At 45.9% G+C, this 17,745-nt stretch overlaps 1 protein-coding gene across 1 annotated transcript in view; it reads left to right on the forward strand.

The window, feature by feature from the left end:
• LOC135541361 (vesicle-associated membrane protein-associated protein B-like) overlaps window positions 1-17,745 on the forward strand; it is a 52,153-nt gene that overhangs the window by 21,760 nt on the left and 12,648 nt on the right. The window contains exons 3-4 of the mRNA XM_064967546.1: window positions 3,802-3,905; window positions 9,597-9,677. Coding sequence (XP_064823618.1) covers window positions 3,802-3,905; window positions 9,597-9,677 — 185 coding nt within the window. The remainder of the gene's footprint in view (window positions 1-3,801; window positions 3,906-9,596; window positions 9,678-17,745) is intronic.

The raw sequence follows: 17,745 nt of genomic DNA on the forward strand, positions 1-17,745 counted from the left end.
CATCAAGCCCACTAATAAACAGCTAGACAGTAGGAGAGCATAGAAAAACGACGGATAGAGAAATGCTTTTGGCCAGATTGTGACAGCGAGGCAATTATAACCCATTTTCAGTGTGGTCCTCCGGACCACCTCGGTGAAGACCAAAATTGTGACATCCCTGCACCTCTTAGAATCAAATCATTGGAGAAATAATGTGTACATGAGGTATTTATGTAAAGTAGTATTTTGCCAAATCAGTTGAGAAGTCCAGGCAGTTCTGCAGAATAGTATGCTTTCTGTTGGCTTGAGATGGGCTTTTCTCTCTGCCCCCCTTGGACCAACAGCTGTGTTCTCACCCCGGGACTGCTCTTTGAAGGAGACAGGACCTGGCTAGAGTTTCCTGAGTCCACTAACATGGCTATTTGCTGCCACCAGCTCCATTTTCACTGGCTGGATTCAGTTTCACGCCACACTTCGAGTCACCAAGGGAATCTGTAGTGGGCGACAAAGAACCCCGGGTTCAGACAGCCACAGCCCTTCTCCTCCAACAGAGGCTTTTCTCTCTAATTGTAAACAGATTAGCACAAAAGGCAATGTGGAAATTCACTTTGCCTAGACCGAAAGGGAACACTTTGCCAAAGTATATCTAAAATCCCTAATGTGTCATTTGCAGGCTCAGTTGGAGACACAACACTGTGCTTTTAAAGCTTAGGTTAACCCCCACAAAACGTTATATGTTAAACGCACACCACAGAGATGCTCAGCTTGATTGGTATTGAGCTGCTGTTTTATGGGAAAAGGGATCGATACAGTTACATATTGTAACATGGTTTCAGCACTTTTTATTTCCAACTAATTTTCTGTTTTCTCATGTCTCTCTCTTGCCCCTCTGCAACAGTGAGCAATATGTTTGTAACATCAAATCGCAATACAATCGCAGTATCGAATCGCAATACACATGGAATCGTGAGAATTGCAATACATATCGTATCGGCACCTAAGTATCGTGCTAATATCGTATCGTCCCTGGCAATTCCCAGCCCTAGAAACTATAGAGCTCTCGAAAGCACCGAGAGGGGCCTTGTGTCAACAAATTGAAGGAGTTTTAAGCCCTCAAGACATTTCAACATTCTATAGAAAAAGCTTAGACAATTCCTTTCTTTATGGCTGGCCAATGTTTTGCCAACTTTTTCCTCAGGACACATTATTGGTCCACATTATTGGTCCACATTATTGGTCCACATTATTGTTGAGAGAGATCCAATCTCCCGATCAAGATGTAGATCAGTATCTACAGTGATGAAGTTGCTTAATTAATCATCTCACTCCATTTGGATGGGACATTACTTGAAGGAAGAAATATCCACAACTCTAATGCTCACCAGCGGTTCATTGAGATGGTGTGTCTCAAGAAACCACTAAGGAACATTACAGAGTTTTGGATATTTCTTCTTGAACTGCATATGAATTATTGCTATACAGTACAAATGGAAATTCAATCAATTTCTTAACTCTTGAAACCACACAATCCTTAGCTAAGCTAACAATATAATTTCTGCACAATACTTCTTCCACTTAGGGGACCCCTTTTTAGTTTAAGGGCACTTTCAGAGGCAAAAGTGCTATACAGTGGGGCAAAATGGGATTTTTCTGGATTTTTTTTTTCTAATTTTGTCTGTCATAGTTGAAGTGTACCTATGATGAAAATTACAGGCCTCTCATCTTTTTAAGTGGGATAACTTGCACAATTGGTGGCTGACTAAATACTTTTTTTGCCCCACTGTATATACTAATCTCTGCTGGAATGCTGGAAGTAGCCTATAGGTCTAACCATACAATCCTATCACTATAGCTTTCAGAGTGCTTGGGGTCCTTGTTCTCTCAGTTTCTCACTATAGCTTTCAGAGTGCTTGGGGTCCTTGTTCTCTCAGTTTCTCACTATAGCTTTCAGAGTGCTTGGGGCCCTTGTTCTCTCAGTTTCTCACTATAGCTTTCAGAGTGCTTGGGGCCCTTGTTCTCTCAGTTTCTCACTATAGCTTTCAGAGTGCTTGGGGCCCTTGTTCTCTCAGTTGTAGCTTGTGGTATTTAGCAGTAGTCATGGCCTCCCTCGGTCTTTCCTTTGTGAATGGATCCACTAGCAGACTTTGAGGTTGATATGGATAATAATTCCATAGTTTAGTCCCCAGGGAACCAATCATTTAAGCACTCCCAACTCTCCCTCTTCTAATAGCTCTATTTAATCAACAACCAGTAAGGAAAAACAAGCAAATAATTTTCTGTTTTCCTACAATTAACTTCTCTAAATATTAGGAACTTTATCCCCCATATGAAGGTGTCCATAATATATCACAGGATAAAAAGGAGCTGTCAGGACTGGTTTAGTTATGTCATTCAAAGCGTGTGAGTTTTGAAAAATATTTTTTGACAAATTTGGGACTTATTTTAGGTTATTTAATGACCCTCCAAGAACGTACATGTTTTCCTTCCCTTTGGACCCAGGGTGGATGGCTGCGCAAATTGGGTCTGACTGCAACAGGATGTCAATCTGTTTCAGTCGTCTGTTTTTGGTTTGCAATATTGAACTTGCTTGATTGCCGTAATGGCATACAAGAACACTTGTGAAGTTTTTTTGTACTCCGGGGAGAATTGGCCATGTGCCATATACGTCCTAGTTCGCCACATCTGAGAGCGCTAGCACTGGCTTTGAAATGAAGAGGTCATTTGTTTTGAATGAAAGTTAGCCATAGCTCACCCGAAATCACTCCCACAGTCGGCATTGATGTTAAACGCGCAGCCCTTTGGGTCCAAACGCGCTCCTCTTAAAACAGTAATGAATATGAGTATGGAGATTACCCATCAATACCCATTTTATTCCCTGCCAGAGCAGTTGAGACGCCAACATAAGAAAGTGATCATTGTAAATCATTTGAACAGCTTGAAAATACCTTTTGGTCATTGGAATGACATCAAATAACACTTGATTGGATGATGTGAAGAGACGATGGGTAAAATAATTTTCAGACACACCTGTTTTTTATTAGGGCAATTTGTAATGTTAAAGTGAAAAACAATGAAGCTGTTAGAAAAATTGCCATCCGTGAGGAGTTATGTAGATCCGTCAATGTTTTGCAGTCATGGTAACATGAATATAAGTGCATCCCCAAATGGCACCCCATTCCCTTTATAGTGCACTACTTTTGACCAGAGCCTTTATGCCCTATAAAAGGAATAGGGTACCACATCGTTTATCGTTTGAATACTTGTTAATAAATCTCCTTCAAATCAGAGTACTTCAACTGAAACACAGAATTAGGAGAATGTGCTGACAAAAGCACGCATTTTATTGAAGTTGAAGGTAGTTTCGCGAGTGATTGCTAACTAGCGTTAGCGCAATGAATGTGAGTTTGTGGAAGTCTGATCCCATGGACTACCAGCCATTACGCTAACGCAAGTTAACAACTTCAATCAAACTGCACGCAGAGACATCCAATTAACAAAATCTCGCACTATCCCTATAACGCTCATTGACTTTGAACATCCACATTTTCAACAGTCATATTCTTTTCACCCACCAGACAACTTTGCTATTGTCTGGTAAGGGATCATATATAAGCACCACTCCGCTATAGAGACACTGCTGTCCCAAAGCTCATAGACCTAGGACAAACAATAGCAAAACATTTTGAAATGCAAAACGAAAATCAGGGTTTCTTAATGGACAGGTCCAAGCAGGCCCCTCTTTCAGGTTTCTTCAGTTTTGTGCCTAAGGAACACAATTCTGTATGTATATGCATGTTTCTTTCTGCTGTGCCCTTCTCCCAGTGATGCTGCAGCCTTTCGACTACGACCCCAACGAGAAAAGCAAACACAAGTTCATGGTGCAGTCCATGCTGGCCCCACCCGAAATGACAGACATGGAGGGAGTGGTGAGTGTGTTCTGTCACCGTCCACTCACTCTCTCTCTCTCTTCTCTCTCTCTCTCTTTTATTTATTTATTTATATATAGAGAAGAAATTGCACCAATATGGAAATCTGGGCCGTTAATTATAGCATAGATATTTTTACCTGAACACATCTACTGATATGACTAGTATATTGTACATACCTGACAATTATCTTCCAATACCAAGATGACGAATATATTGTGCTTACCTGACAATTATCTGCCAATAACAAGATGACGAATATATTGTGCTTACCTGACAATTATCTGCCAATAACAAGATGACAAATATATTGTACATACCTGACAATTATCTGACAATACCAACATGACAAATATATTGTGCATACCTGACAATTATCTGACAATGCCAACATGACGAATATATTGTGCTTACCTGACAATTATCTGACAATAACAAGATGACAAATATATTGTACATACCTGACAATTATCTGACAATACCAACATGACGAATATATTGTGCTTACCTGACAATTATCTGCCAATAACAAGATGACAAATATATTGTGCTTACCTGACAATTATCTGACAATACCAACATGACGAATATATTGTGCATTTCTAACAATTATCTGACAATACCAATATGACTTACCTGACAATTATCTGACAATACCAACATGTAATTGTGCATTTCTAAGACAATACCAATGACCACCATCATTCCTGTTTCCAAGAACTCTTAAGGCTTCATGCCAAAATGACTACCACCCTGCAGCACTCACATCTGTAATCATGAAGTGCTTTGAAAGGCCGGTCATGGCACACATCAACTACATTATCCCAGACACGCTAGACCCACTCCAATTTGCATACCGCCCCAACAGAACCATAGACAATGCAATCTGAATTGCTCTCCACACTGCCCTCTCCCACCTGGACAAGAGGAATACCTGTGGGAATGCTGTTCCTCGACTACAGCTCAGCGTTCAGCACCATAGTGCCCTCCAAGCTTGTCACCAAGCTCAGGACCCTGGGACTGAATACGTCCCTCTGCAACTGGATCCTGGACTTCCTGACAGGCCGGTAGGCAACAACACATCCGTCACTCTGACCCTCAACACGGGGGCCCTCCAGGGGTGGGTGCTTCGCCCCCTCCTGTATTTCCTGTTTACCCACGACTGCGTGGCTAAGCACGACTCCAACACCATCATCAAGTTTGCTGACGACACAACGGTGGTGGGATCACCAACAGCGATGAGACAGCCTACAGGGAGGAGGTCAGAGAACTGGCAGCATGGTGCCAAGACAACAACCTCTCACTCAACGTCAGCAAGACAAAGGCACAGACGTCAATTCAACGTCTATTCCACGTTGGTTCAACATGTTTTAATTGAAATGACGTGGGGAGAAAAAAACATTGATTCAACCCGTGTGTGCCCAGTGGGGAGCTGATCGTGAACATCAGGAAATAGGGGTGGGTGTACACCCCCATCCACATCAACTGGGCCGCAGTGAAGAGGGTCAAAAGCTTCAAGTTCCTCTGTGTCCACATCACTGAGGACTTATCATGGTTCTCTCACACCGGTACAGTCGTAAAGAAGGCACGTCAACCCCCTTTTTCTCCCTCAGGAGGTTGAAATGATTTGGCACGGACACTCAGATCCTGCTGCGTCATCGAGAGCATCCTGACTGGTTAAATCACTGTCTGGTATGGCAACTGCACCACTCTCGACCAGAGGGCCCTATAGAGGGTGGTAGGACGGCCCAGCTCATCACTGGGGGTGAGCCGCCAGCCATCCAGGACACACACGCCAGGCGGTATCTGAGAAAGGCACGAGAAATTGCCAAAGTTTCCAGCCCCCCAACATGGACTGTTCTCCATGCTCCCGTCCGGCAGGCGCAACCAGTGCATCAAGGCTCAGACAAATAGACACCAAAATAGACTCCTAAACAGCTTCAATCCCCCGACATAAGAGTGTTAAATGGCTAACAACTACTGCTCCCTCTCCACACTGACTCTCCACACTGACTCTGTGCCCATCTACCCACTCATACACGACCTACACTGCTGCTAAATGATTATTGATTAGATGTATTACTCCATTACGCTGCTGTCCATTGATTGCCATTACCGATAGTATTGATCTATTTATTCTGCTACTGGTCACTAGTACTCCTGTTTACATGTATACACTACCAGTCAAAAGTTTTAAAACACCTACTTATTCAAGGGTTTTTCTTTATTTTTACTATTTTCTACATTGTATAACAATAGTGACGACATCAAAACTATGAAATAGCACATATGGAATCATGTAGTAACCAAAAAAAGTGTTAAACAAATCAGAATATATTTTATATTTCATATTCTTCAAATAGCCACCCTTTGCCTTGATGACAGCTTTGCACACTCTTGGCATTCTCTCAACCAGCTTCATGAGGTAGTCACTTGGAATGCATTTCAATTCAAAGTGAATTTGTGGAATTTGTTTCTTTCTTAACCTCTAGCGTCGAGCAATCCCGTATCCGGGAGTGTAATCATAGCCTCAAGCTCATTAGCATAACGCAACGTTAACTATTTTTGAAAATCGCAAATGAAATGAAATAAATATATTGACTCACATGCTTAGCCTTTTGTTAACAACACTGTCATCTCAGATTTTCAAAATATGCTTTTCAACCATAGCTACACAAGCATTTGTGTAAGAGTATTGATAGCTAGCATAGCATTAAGCCTAGCATTCAGCAGGCAGCATTTTCACAAAAACAAGAAAAGCATTAAAATAAAATAATTTACCTTTGAAGAACTTCGGATGTTTTCAATGAGGAGACTCTCAGTTAGATAGCAAATGTTCAGTTTTACCAAAAAGATTATTTGTGTAGGAGAAATCGCTCCGTTTTGTTCATCACGTTTGGCTAAGAAAAAACCCAGAAAATTCAGTCATTACAACGCCAAACTTTTTTCCAAATTAACTCCATAATATCGACAGAAACATGGCAAACGTTGTTTAGAATCAATCCTCAAGGTGTTTTTCACATATCTTTTCGATGATAAATCATTCGTGGCAGTTGCCTTTCTCTTCTGAACCAAATGGAAACGTGCATGCAGCTGGAGATTACGCAATAATTTCGATGGAGGACACCAGGAGGACATCTGGTAAATGTAGTCTCTTATGGTCAATCTTCCAATGATATGCCTACAAATACGTCACAATGCTGCAGACACCTTGGGGAAACGACAGAAAGTGTAGGCTCATTCCTTGCGCATTCACAGCCATATAAGGATACATTGGAACACAGCGCATTCAAAATCTATGGCATTTCCTGTATGACATTTCATCTTGGTTTCGCCTGTAGCATTAGTTCTGGGGCACTCACAGACAATATCTTTGCAATTTTGGAAACGTCAGAGTGTTTTATTTCCAAAGCTGTCAATTATATGCGTAGTCGAGCATCTTTTCGTGACAAAATATCTTGTTTAAAACGGGAACGTTTTTTTATCCAAAAATTAAAAGAGCGCCCCCTATATCGAAGAAGTTAATGCATTGGAGCCAATCATTTGTGTTGTGACAAGGTAGGGTGGTATACAGAAGATACCCCTATTTGGTAAAATACTAAGTTAATATTGTGGCAAGAACAGCTCAAATAAGCAAAGAGAACACTTTTTTAACACTTTTTGGGGGATACTACATGATTCCATGTGTGTTATTTCATAGTTTTGATGTCTTCACTATTATCCTACAATGTAGAAAATAGTAAAATAATAAAGAAAAACCCATCAGTAGGTGTCCTAAAACTTCTGACTGCTAGTGTATATTACCACTAGTATATTACCATACTTATTTATATATTCCTTCTACCAGTCACTTTTCAGCCATGTTTACATGTTTACATGTGCGTGTATATATATATATATATATATATATATATACATACATACATACATACATATACATACATACATACATACATACATACATACATACATACATACATACATACATACATACATACATACATACATACATACATACATACAGTGGGGCAAAAAGTATTTAGTCAGCCACCAATTGTGCAAGTTCTCCCACTTAAAAAGATGAGAGAGGCCTGTAATTTTCATCATAGGTACACTTCAACTATGACAGACAAAATGAGAAAAAAAAATCCAGAAAATCACATTGTAGGATTTTTAATGAATTTATTTACAAATTATGGTGGAAAATAAATATTTGGTCACCTACAAACAAGCAAGATTTCTGGCTCTCACAGACCTGTAACTTCTTCTTTAAGAGGCTCCTCTGTCCTCCACTCGTTACCTGTATTAATGGCACCTGTTTGAACTTGTTATCATTATAAAAGGCACCTGTCCACAACCTCAAACAGTCACACTCCAAACTCCACTATGGCCAAGACCAAAGAGCTGTCAAAGAGCTGACTAAATACCTTTTTGCCCCACTGTGTGTGTGTATATATATTTTTTTTTCTATTTATTATTATTGTCATCACTGCATTGTTGGAAAGAGGTCTCAAGGTAAGAATGTCACTGTACTGTTTTACACCTGTTCTATCCTGTGCACATGGCAAATAAACTTTGGAACTTAAAACATACCTGACATTTATCTGCCGATACAGATATGACTAATATATCATGCATACCTGACAATCACCCCTAGCGCGCGCACACACACACACACACACACACACACACACACACACACACACACACACACACACACACACACACACACATGTTTTGCATACCACAAAATCCATAAATCAGTCTAGGCCAAGGGTCACACACCCTGAGGAAGATGATGAGGACAAAGAACCCGGGCTAGGCCCACAGCTTGATTGAGGACCAACAAGCCTTACAAACATTTGTTCCACTGTCACTGCTGTCTGTTTCTCTCTCTTTCTGTTTCACTCTCTTTCTGTTTCTCTCACTTTCTGCTTCTCTCTCTTGGTTTCGTTTGCGTGCGGAAGTAGGCCTAAGTGATCTCTTGTGTGCTTTCCCTGCAGTGACAGGACTCTTGAGAATTTGGTTTGCTATTACAATTGAGACACACACACAGGAACACACACTTGGGATAGGTGAGAAATAGGTTTGGTTGGTATACCGTTTTCTGGGGTATTTTAAAAATACCCACGGGATGATTTTCAATACCTTTACAACTATTTTCAGTTTTTTATTTAATTGTCATATTTATTTAGATTTTTTCAAGTAAATATCTGTGAGTAGCATTTTCTTGTTACATGTGTAAGTTTATGAGCTGGGTTGTCTGTCCTGTATAAAATGTTTGCATGTGCTCATTAGCAATTTGCTAACAATCCCCAGTGTAATTCTTATATGTCCGCGTTAGCATTGCTAACCTTTGGATTACAGATACTCAGTGGGGTCTTTTGCGGGTTTTTTTAAAATAGCAACCTTATGTTCAGTGCCTGTAATACCGCATACTCCGGGATAACACAAGGACAGTATGAAAACATGGATACCGCCCAAACCTATTGAAAAACAAAACACTGCCGAGTCTGAAGCCTCTTGACTGTGACAGAACAGAAATATTTTATTAACACTGCACACAAGTGGTGGAGGAAGACAATGGGGAAACAAATCTCACTGCCGGTAAACCACTGTCCAGTTTGCTTTCCCCGGTCTTGGGCTGACAATTGTTGGCTGTGGTCTCTCCCTCTCTCTCTCTCTCTGCAGTGGAAGGAGGCAAAGCCAGAAGAGCTGATGGACTCCAAACTGAGGTGTGTCTTTGAGCTGCCGGCGGAGAACGAGAAAACGGTGGGTTCATAAAGACTTATTACTTCTCTCTTGCAATATTTATATAGTTGCCCCCCCCAAAAAAAAATTGACAGCCTATTATAAAATACATAATTCAACTACTGAGCCGTATTGTATGCTCAAATAAATGGGGAATTTATATTATTTTATACTAATACAATTTGTCAGAGAAATTGATTTTGTTAAACAAGTCATTTTTTTTTCTCAAAAAGGTAGGGGTCAAATTGATTGACACCCCTGTTTTCAATACCTCAACCTTTGCGAGGATAACAGCACTGAGCCTTTTTCTGAAATGTTTTATTAGTTGTAGAACATATTGGGAGGGGGATCTTAACCATTCCAGACCCTCTGTGCGTATGGACTGCCCTCTCCAATACAAAACTACAAGGGGGTTATTGGTACAGGTGTAAGTCATAATCATTCAGATATGTTCATAATTCAATCACGCACAACAACAAAAAACACTCAGAGGAATGCATACAAAGATAACCCTGACACATTCTCCCCCTCAGTCTCCTTCCACCCTCTCCACCCGGAAACCATGTTTCCCACCCCGCCGAGCCGACCTCCCCGACCCAAAAAAAAGCATGCCACCCATCCCACCCAGCAACCGAGGTTGTGTGTCAGTCCCCCCTCCCACCCATCCATCTCCTGAGACTCCCCCCATAACATCCAGAGATTCTAATAGTAACTGGAGGGAGGGAGGGAGGGAGGGAGGTAGAGAGGGAGGGAGGGAGAGGGAGAGAGGGAGGGAGGGAGGGAGAGAGAGGGAGGGAGGGAGAGGGAGAGGGAGGGAGGGAGGGAGGGAGGGAGAGAGGAGGGAGGGAGGGAGGGAGGGAGAGGAGGGAGGGAGGGAGGGAGGGAGGAGGGAGGGAGGGAGGGAGGGAGGGAGGGAGGGAGGGAGGGAGGGAGGGAGGGAGGGGGAGGGAGGGAGGGAGAGAGAGAGAGGGAGGGAGAGAGAGGGAGGGAGGGAGGGAGAGAGAGGGAGGGAGAAAGGGAGGGAGAGGGAGGGAGAGAGGGAGGGAGAGAGGGGGGGAGGGAGGGAGGGAGGGAGAGAGGGAGGGAGAGGGAGGGGAGAGAGGGAGAGAGAGAGAGGGAGGGAGAGAGGGAGAGGGAGGGAGGGAGAGAGGGAGATTTAGGGGATATAGTGAACAATCGGGAGTTGGGATCATTTCAGCCTAAAAAATGTAATTTCTGTTAAATACAGTCTGTGAACAAACTTAAAATGTAAAGTACCATTAAAAAGTTTGGACTATGTTGTAGAATAATAGTGAAGATGTCAAAACTATGAAGTAACCTAAAAAGTGTTTAAAAAAAATTCTAAATACATTTTAGAAGTAGCCACCCTTTGCCTTGATGACAGCGTTGCACACTCTTGCCGTTCTCTCAAACAGATTTTTTTTCAACTGCATATTTACCATCTTCTGTCATCTTCCCTCTTCCTTGTTTTTCTCACACACGTATTTTTCTTTCCCTGTCGCTTCGTCTCCTCCGTTACACATCTCTAAAACTCGGGTGATTTAGTGGAGAAAATCCCTGTCATCAGGAGTCGAGGCAGAGCTCCCCTTGTCTTGCCATAACCCCAGCCATAACCATAACCCCAGCCATAACCATAGTCCCAGCCATAACCATAGTCCCAGCCATAACCATAGTCCCAGCCATAACCATAGTCCCAGCCATAACCATAGTCCCAATCATAACCATAGTCCCAGCCATAACCATAGTCCCAGCCATAGCCCCAGCCATAACCATAGTCCCAGCCATAGCCATAGTCCCAGCCATAACCATAGTCCCAGCCATAGCCATAGTCCCAGCCATAACCATAGTCCCAGCCATAACCATAGTCCCAGCCATAACCATAGCCCCAGCCATAACCATAGTCCCAGCCATAACCATAGTCCCAGCCATAGCCATAGTCCCAGCCATAACCATAGTCCCAGCCATAGCCATAGTCCCAGCCATAGCCCCAGCCATAACCATAGTCCCAGCCATAACCATAGTCCCAGCCATAACCATAGTCCCAGCCATAACCATAGTCCCAGCCATAACCATAGTCCCAGCCATAGCCCCAGCCATAACCATAGTCCCAGCCATAACCATAGTCCCAGCCATAGCCATAGTCCCAGCCATAACCATAGTCCCAGCCATAACCATAGTCCCAGCCATAACCATAGTCCCAGCCATAACCATAGTCCCAGCCATAGCCCCAGCCATAACCATAGTCCCAGCCATAACCATAGTCCCAGCCATAGCCATAGTCCCAGCCATAACCATAGTCCCAGCCATAGCCATAGTCCCAGCCATAACCATAGTCCCAGCCATAACCATAGTCCCAGCCATAACCATAGCCCCAGCCATAACCATAGTCCCAGCCATAACCATAGTCCCAGCCATAACCATAGTCCCAGCCATAGCCATAGCCCCAGCCATAACCATAGTCCCAGCCATAACCATAGTCCCAGCCATAACCATAGTCCCAGCCATAACCATAGTCCCAGCCATAACCATAGTCCCAGCCATAACCATAGTCCCAGCCATAACCATAGTCCCAGCCATAACCATAGTCCCAGCCATAGCCATAGTCCCAGCCATAACCATAGCCCCAGCCATAACCATAGTCCCAGCCATAACCATAGTCCCAGCCATAGCCCTAGCCATAACCATAGTCCCAGCCATAACCATAGTCCCAGCCATAACCATAGTCCCAGCCATAGTCCCAGCCATAACCATAGTCCCAGCCATAACCATAGTCCCAGCCATAACCATAGTCCCAGCCATAACCATAGTCCCAGCCATAACCATAGTCCCAGCCATAACCATAGTCCCAGCCATAACCATAGTCCCAGCCATAACCATAGTCCCAGCCATAACCATAGTCCCAGCCATAACCCCAGCCATAGCCATAACCCCAGCCATAACCATAGTCCCAGCCATAGTCCCAGCCATAGTCCCAGCCATAACCATAGTCCCAGCCATAGTCCCAGCCATAACCATAGTCCCAGCCATAACCATAGTCCCAGCCATAGTCCCAGCCATAACCATAGCCCCAGCCATAACCATAGTCCCAGCCATAACCATAGCCCCAGCCATAACCATTGTCCCAGCCATTGTCCCAGCCATAACCCCAGCCATAACCATAGTCCCAGCCATAACCATAGTCCCAGCCATAACCATAGTCCCAGCCATAGTCCCAGCCATAGTCCCAGCCATAACCATAGTCCCAGCCATAACCATAGTCCCAGCCATAGTCCCAGCCATAACCATAGCCCCAGCCATAACCATAGTCCCAGCCATAGTCCCAGCCATAACCATAGCCCCAGCCATAACCATAGTCCCAGCCATAGTCCCAGCCATAACCCCAGCCATAACCATAGTCCCAGCCATAACCATAGCCCCAGCCATAACCATAGCCCCAGCCATAACCATAGCCCCAGCCATAACCATAGTCCCAGCCATAACCATAGTCCCAGCCATAACCATAGTCCCAGCCATAGTCCCAGCCATAACCCCAGCCATAACCATAGTCCCAGCCATAACCATAGTCCCAGCCATAACCATAGCCCCAGCCATAACCATAGCCCCAGCCATAACCATAGTCCCAGCCATAACCATAGTCCCAGCCATAACCATAGTCCCAGCCATAGTCCCAGCCATAACCCCAGCCATAACCATAGTCCCAACCATAACCATAGTCCCAGCCATAACCATAGTCCCAGCCATAGCCATAGTCCCAGCCATAACCATAGTCCAGCCATAACCATAGTCCCGGCCATAACCATAGTCCCAGCCATAGCCCTAGTCCCAGCCATAACCATAGTCCCAGCCATAACCATAGTCCCAGCCATAACCATAGTCCCAGCCATAGCCATAGTCCCAGCCATAACCATAGTCCCAGCCATAACCATAGTCCCAGCCATAACCATAGTCCCAGCCATAGCCATAGTCCCAGCCATAACCATAGTCCCAGCCATAACCATAGTCCCAGCCATAGTCCCAGCCATAACCATAGTCCCAGCCATAACCATAGTCCCAGCCATAGCCATAGTCCCAGCCATAGCCCCAGCCATAGCCCAGCCATAACCATAGTCCCAGCCATAACCATAGTCCCAGCCATAACCATAGTCCCAGCCATAACCATAGTCCCAGCCATAACCATAGTCCCAGCCATAGTCCCAGCCATAACCATAGTCCCAGCCATAACCCCAAATATAACCATAGCCCCAGCCATAACCATAGCCCCAGCCATAACCATAGCCCCAGCCATAACCATAGCCCCAGCCATAGCCATAGTCCCAGCCATAGCCATAGTCCCAGCCATAACCCCAGCCATAACCATAGTCCCAGCCATAACCCCAGCCATAACCATAGTCCCAGCCATAACCATAGTCCCAGCCATAACCATAGCCCCAGCCATAACCATAGCCCCAGCCATAGCCATAGCCCCAGCCATAGCCATAGTCCCAGCCATAGCCATAGTCCCAGCCATAACCATAGTCCCAGCCATAACCATAGTCCCAGCCATAGTCCCAGCCATAACCATAGTCCCAGCCATAACCATAGCCCCAGCCATAACCATAGCCCCAGCCATAACCATAGTCCCAGCCATAGTCCCAGCCATAGTCCCAGCCATAACCATAGCCCCAGCCATAACCATAGTCCCAGCCATAACCATAACCCCAGCCATAACCATAGTCCCAGCCATAACCATAGCCCCAGCCATAACCATAGCCCCAGCCATAACCATAGCCCCAGCCATAGCCCCAGCCATAACCATAGTCCCAGCCATAACCATAGTCCCAGCCATAGCCATAGTCCCAGCCATAACCATAGTCCCAGCCATAACCATAGTCCCAGCCATAACCATAGTCCCAGCCATAACCATAGTCCCAGCCATAACCATAGCCCCAGCCATAACCATAGCCCCAGCCATAACCATAGTCCCAGCCATAACCATAGTCCCAGCCATAACCATAGTCCCAGCCATAGCCATAGCCATAGTCCCAGCCATAGCCATAGTCCCAGCCATAACCATAGTCCCAGCCATAGCCATAGTCCCAGCCATAGTCCCAGCCATAGCCATAGTCCCAGCCATAACCCCAGCCATAACCATAGTCCCAGCCATAACCATAGCCCCAGCCATAGCCCCAGCCATAGCCATAGTCCTAGCCATAACCATAGTCCCAGCCATAACCATAGTCCCAGCCATAACCATAGTCCCAGCCATAGTCCCAGCCATAGTCCCAGCCATAACCATAGCCCCAGCCATAACCATAGCCCCAGCCATAACCATAGCCCCAGCCATAGCCATAGTCCCAGCCATAGCCCCAGCCATAACCATAGTCCCAGCCATAGTCCCAGCCATAACCATAGTCCCAGCCATAACCATAGTCCCAGCCATAACCCCAGCCATAACCATAGTCCCAGCCATAGCCCCAGCCATAGCCATAGTCCCAGCCATAGTCCCAGCCATAACCATAGTCCCAGCCAAAGCCATAGTCCCAGCCATAGTCCCAGCCATAACCATAGTCCCAGCCATAACCATAGTCCCAGCCATAGTCCCAGCCATAACCATAGTCCCAGCCATAACCCCAGCCATAACCATAGTCCCAGCCATAACCATAGTCCCAACCATAACCATAGTCCCAGCCATAACCATAGTCCCAGCCATAGTCCCAGCCATAACCCCAGCCATAACCATAGTCCCAACCATAACCATAGTCCCAGCCATAACCATAGTCCCAGCCATAACCCCAGCCATAGCCATAGTCCCAGCCATAGTCCCAGCCATAACCATAGTCCCAGCCATAGCCATAGTCCCAGCCATAACCATAGTCCCAGCCATAACCATAGTCCCAGCCATAGTCCCAGCCATAACCATAGTCCCAGCCATAACCATAGCCCCAGCAATAACCATAGTCCCAACCATAACCATAGTCCCAGCCATAACCATAGTCCCAGCCATAGTCCCAGCCATAACCCCAGCCATAACCATAGTCCCAACCATAACCATAGTCCCAGCTATAACCATAGTCCCAGCCATAGTCCCAGCCATAACCCCAGCCATAACCATAGTCCCAGCCATAGCCCCAGCCATAGCCATAGTCCCAGCCATAGCCATAGTCCCAGCCATAACCATAGTCCCAGCCATAGTCCCAGCCATAGTCCCAGCCATAACCCCAGCCATAACCATAGTCCCAGCCATAACCATAGTCCCAGCCATAACCATAGTCCCAGCCATAACCATAGCCCCAGCCATAACCATAGCCCCAGCAATAACCATAGTCCCAACCATAACCATAGTCCCAGCCATAACCATAGTCCCAGCCATAACCCCAGCCATAACCATAGTCCCATAACCATAGTCCCAGCTATAACCATAGTCCCAGCCATAGTCCCAGCCATAACCCCAGCCATAACCATAGTCCCAGCCATAGCCATAGTCCCAGCCATAGCCATAGTCCCAGCCATAACCATAGTCCCAGCCATAGCCATAGTCCCAGCCATAGTCCCAGCCATAGCCATAGTCCCAGCCATAACCATAGTCCCAGCCATAACCATAGCCCCAGCCATAGCCATAGTCCTAACCATAACCATAGTCCCAGCCATTACCATAGTCCCAGCCATAGTCCCAGCCATAGTCCCAGCCATAACCATAGCCCCAGCCATAACCATAGTCCCAGCCATAACCATAGCCCCAGCCATAGCCCCAGCCATAGCCATAGTCCCAGCCATAGCCATAGTCCCAGCCATAACCATAGTCCCAGCCATAGTCCCAGCCATAACCATAGTCCCAGCCATAACCCCAGCCATAACCATAGTCCCAGCCATAGCCCCAGCCATAGCCATAGTCCCAGCCATAACCATAGTCCCAGCCAAAGCCATAGTCCCAGCCATAACCATAGTCCCAGCCATAGTCCCAGCCATAACCATAGTCCCAGCCATAACCCCAGCCATAACCATAGCCCCAGCCATAACCATAGTCCCAACCATAACCATAGTCCCAGCCATAACCATAGTCCCAGCCATAACCATAGTCCCAGCCATAGTCCCAGCCATAACCCCAGCCATAACCATAGTCCCAGCCATAGCCATAGTCCCAGCCATAGCCATAGTCCCAGCCATAGCCATAGTCCCAGCCATAACCATAGCCCCAGCCATAACCATAGTCCCAGCCATAACCATAGCCCCAGCCATAGCCCCAGCCATAGCCATAGTCCCAGCCATAGCCATAGTCCCAGCCATAACCATAGTCCCAGCCATAGTCCCAGCCATAACATAGTCCCAGCCATAACCCCAGCCATAACCATAGTCCCAGCCATAGCCCCAGCCATAGCCATAGTCCCAGCCATAACCATAGTCCCAGCCAAAGCCATAGTCCCAGCCAAAGCCATAGTCCCAGCCATAACCATAGTCCCAGCCATAGTCCCAGCCATAACCATAGTCCCAGCCATAACCATAGCCCCAGCCATAACCATAGCCCCAGCCATAACCATAGTCCCAACCATAACCATAGTCCCAGCCATAACCATAGTCCCAGCCATAACCATAGTCCCAGCCATAGTCCCAGCCATAACCCCAGCCATAACCATAGTCCCAGCCATAGCCATAGTCCCAGCCATAGCCATAGTCCCAGCCATAGCCATAGTCCCAGCCATAGCCATAGTCCCAGCCATAACCATAGTCCCAGCCATAGTCCCAGCCATAGCCATAGTCCCAGCCATAACCATAGTCCCAGCCATAACCATAGCCCCAGCCATAACCATAGCCCCAGCCATAGCCATAGTCCTAACCATAACCATAGTCCCAGCCATTACCATAGTCCCAGCCATAGTCCCAGCCATAGTCCCAGCCATAACCATAGCCCCAGCCATAACCATAGTCCCAGCCATAACCATAGCCCCAGCCATAGCCATAGCCCCAGCCATAGCCATAGTCCCAGCCATAGCCATAGTCCCAGCCATAACCATAGTCCCAGCCATAGTCCCAGCCATAGTCCCAGCCATAACCATAGTCCCAGCCATAACCCCAGCCATAACCATAGTCCCAGCCATAGCCATAGCCATAGTCC

This window comes from Oncorhynchus masou, chromosome 6 (assembly GCF_036934945.1).
Source record: "Oncorhynchus masou masou isolate Uvic2021 chromosome 6, UVic_Omas_1.1, whole genome shotgun sequence".
Classification (NCBI taxonomy): domain Eukaryota; kingdom Metazoa; phylum Chordata; class Actinopteri; order Salmoniformes; family Salmonidae; genus Oncorhynchus; species Oncorhynchus masou.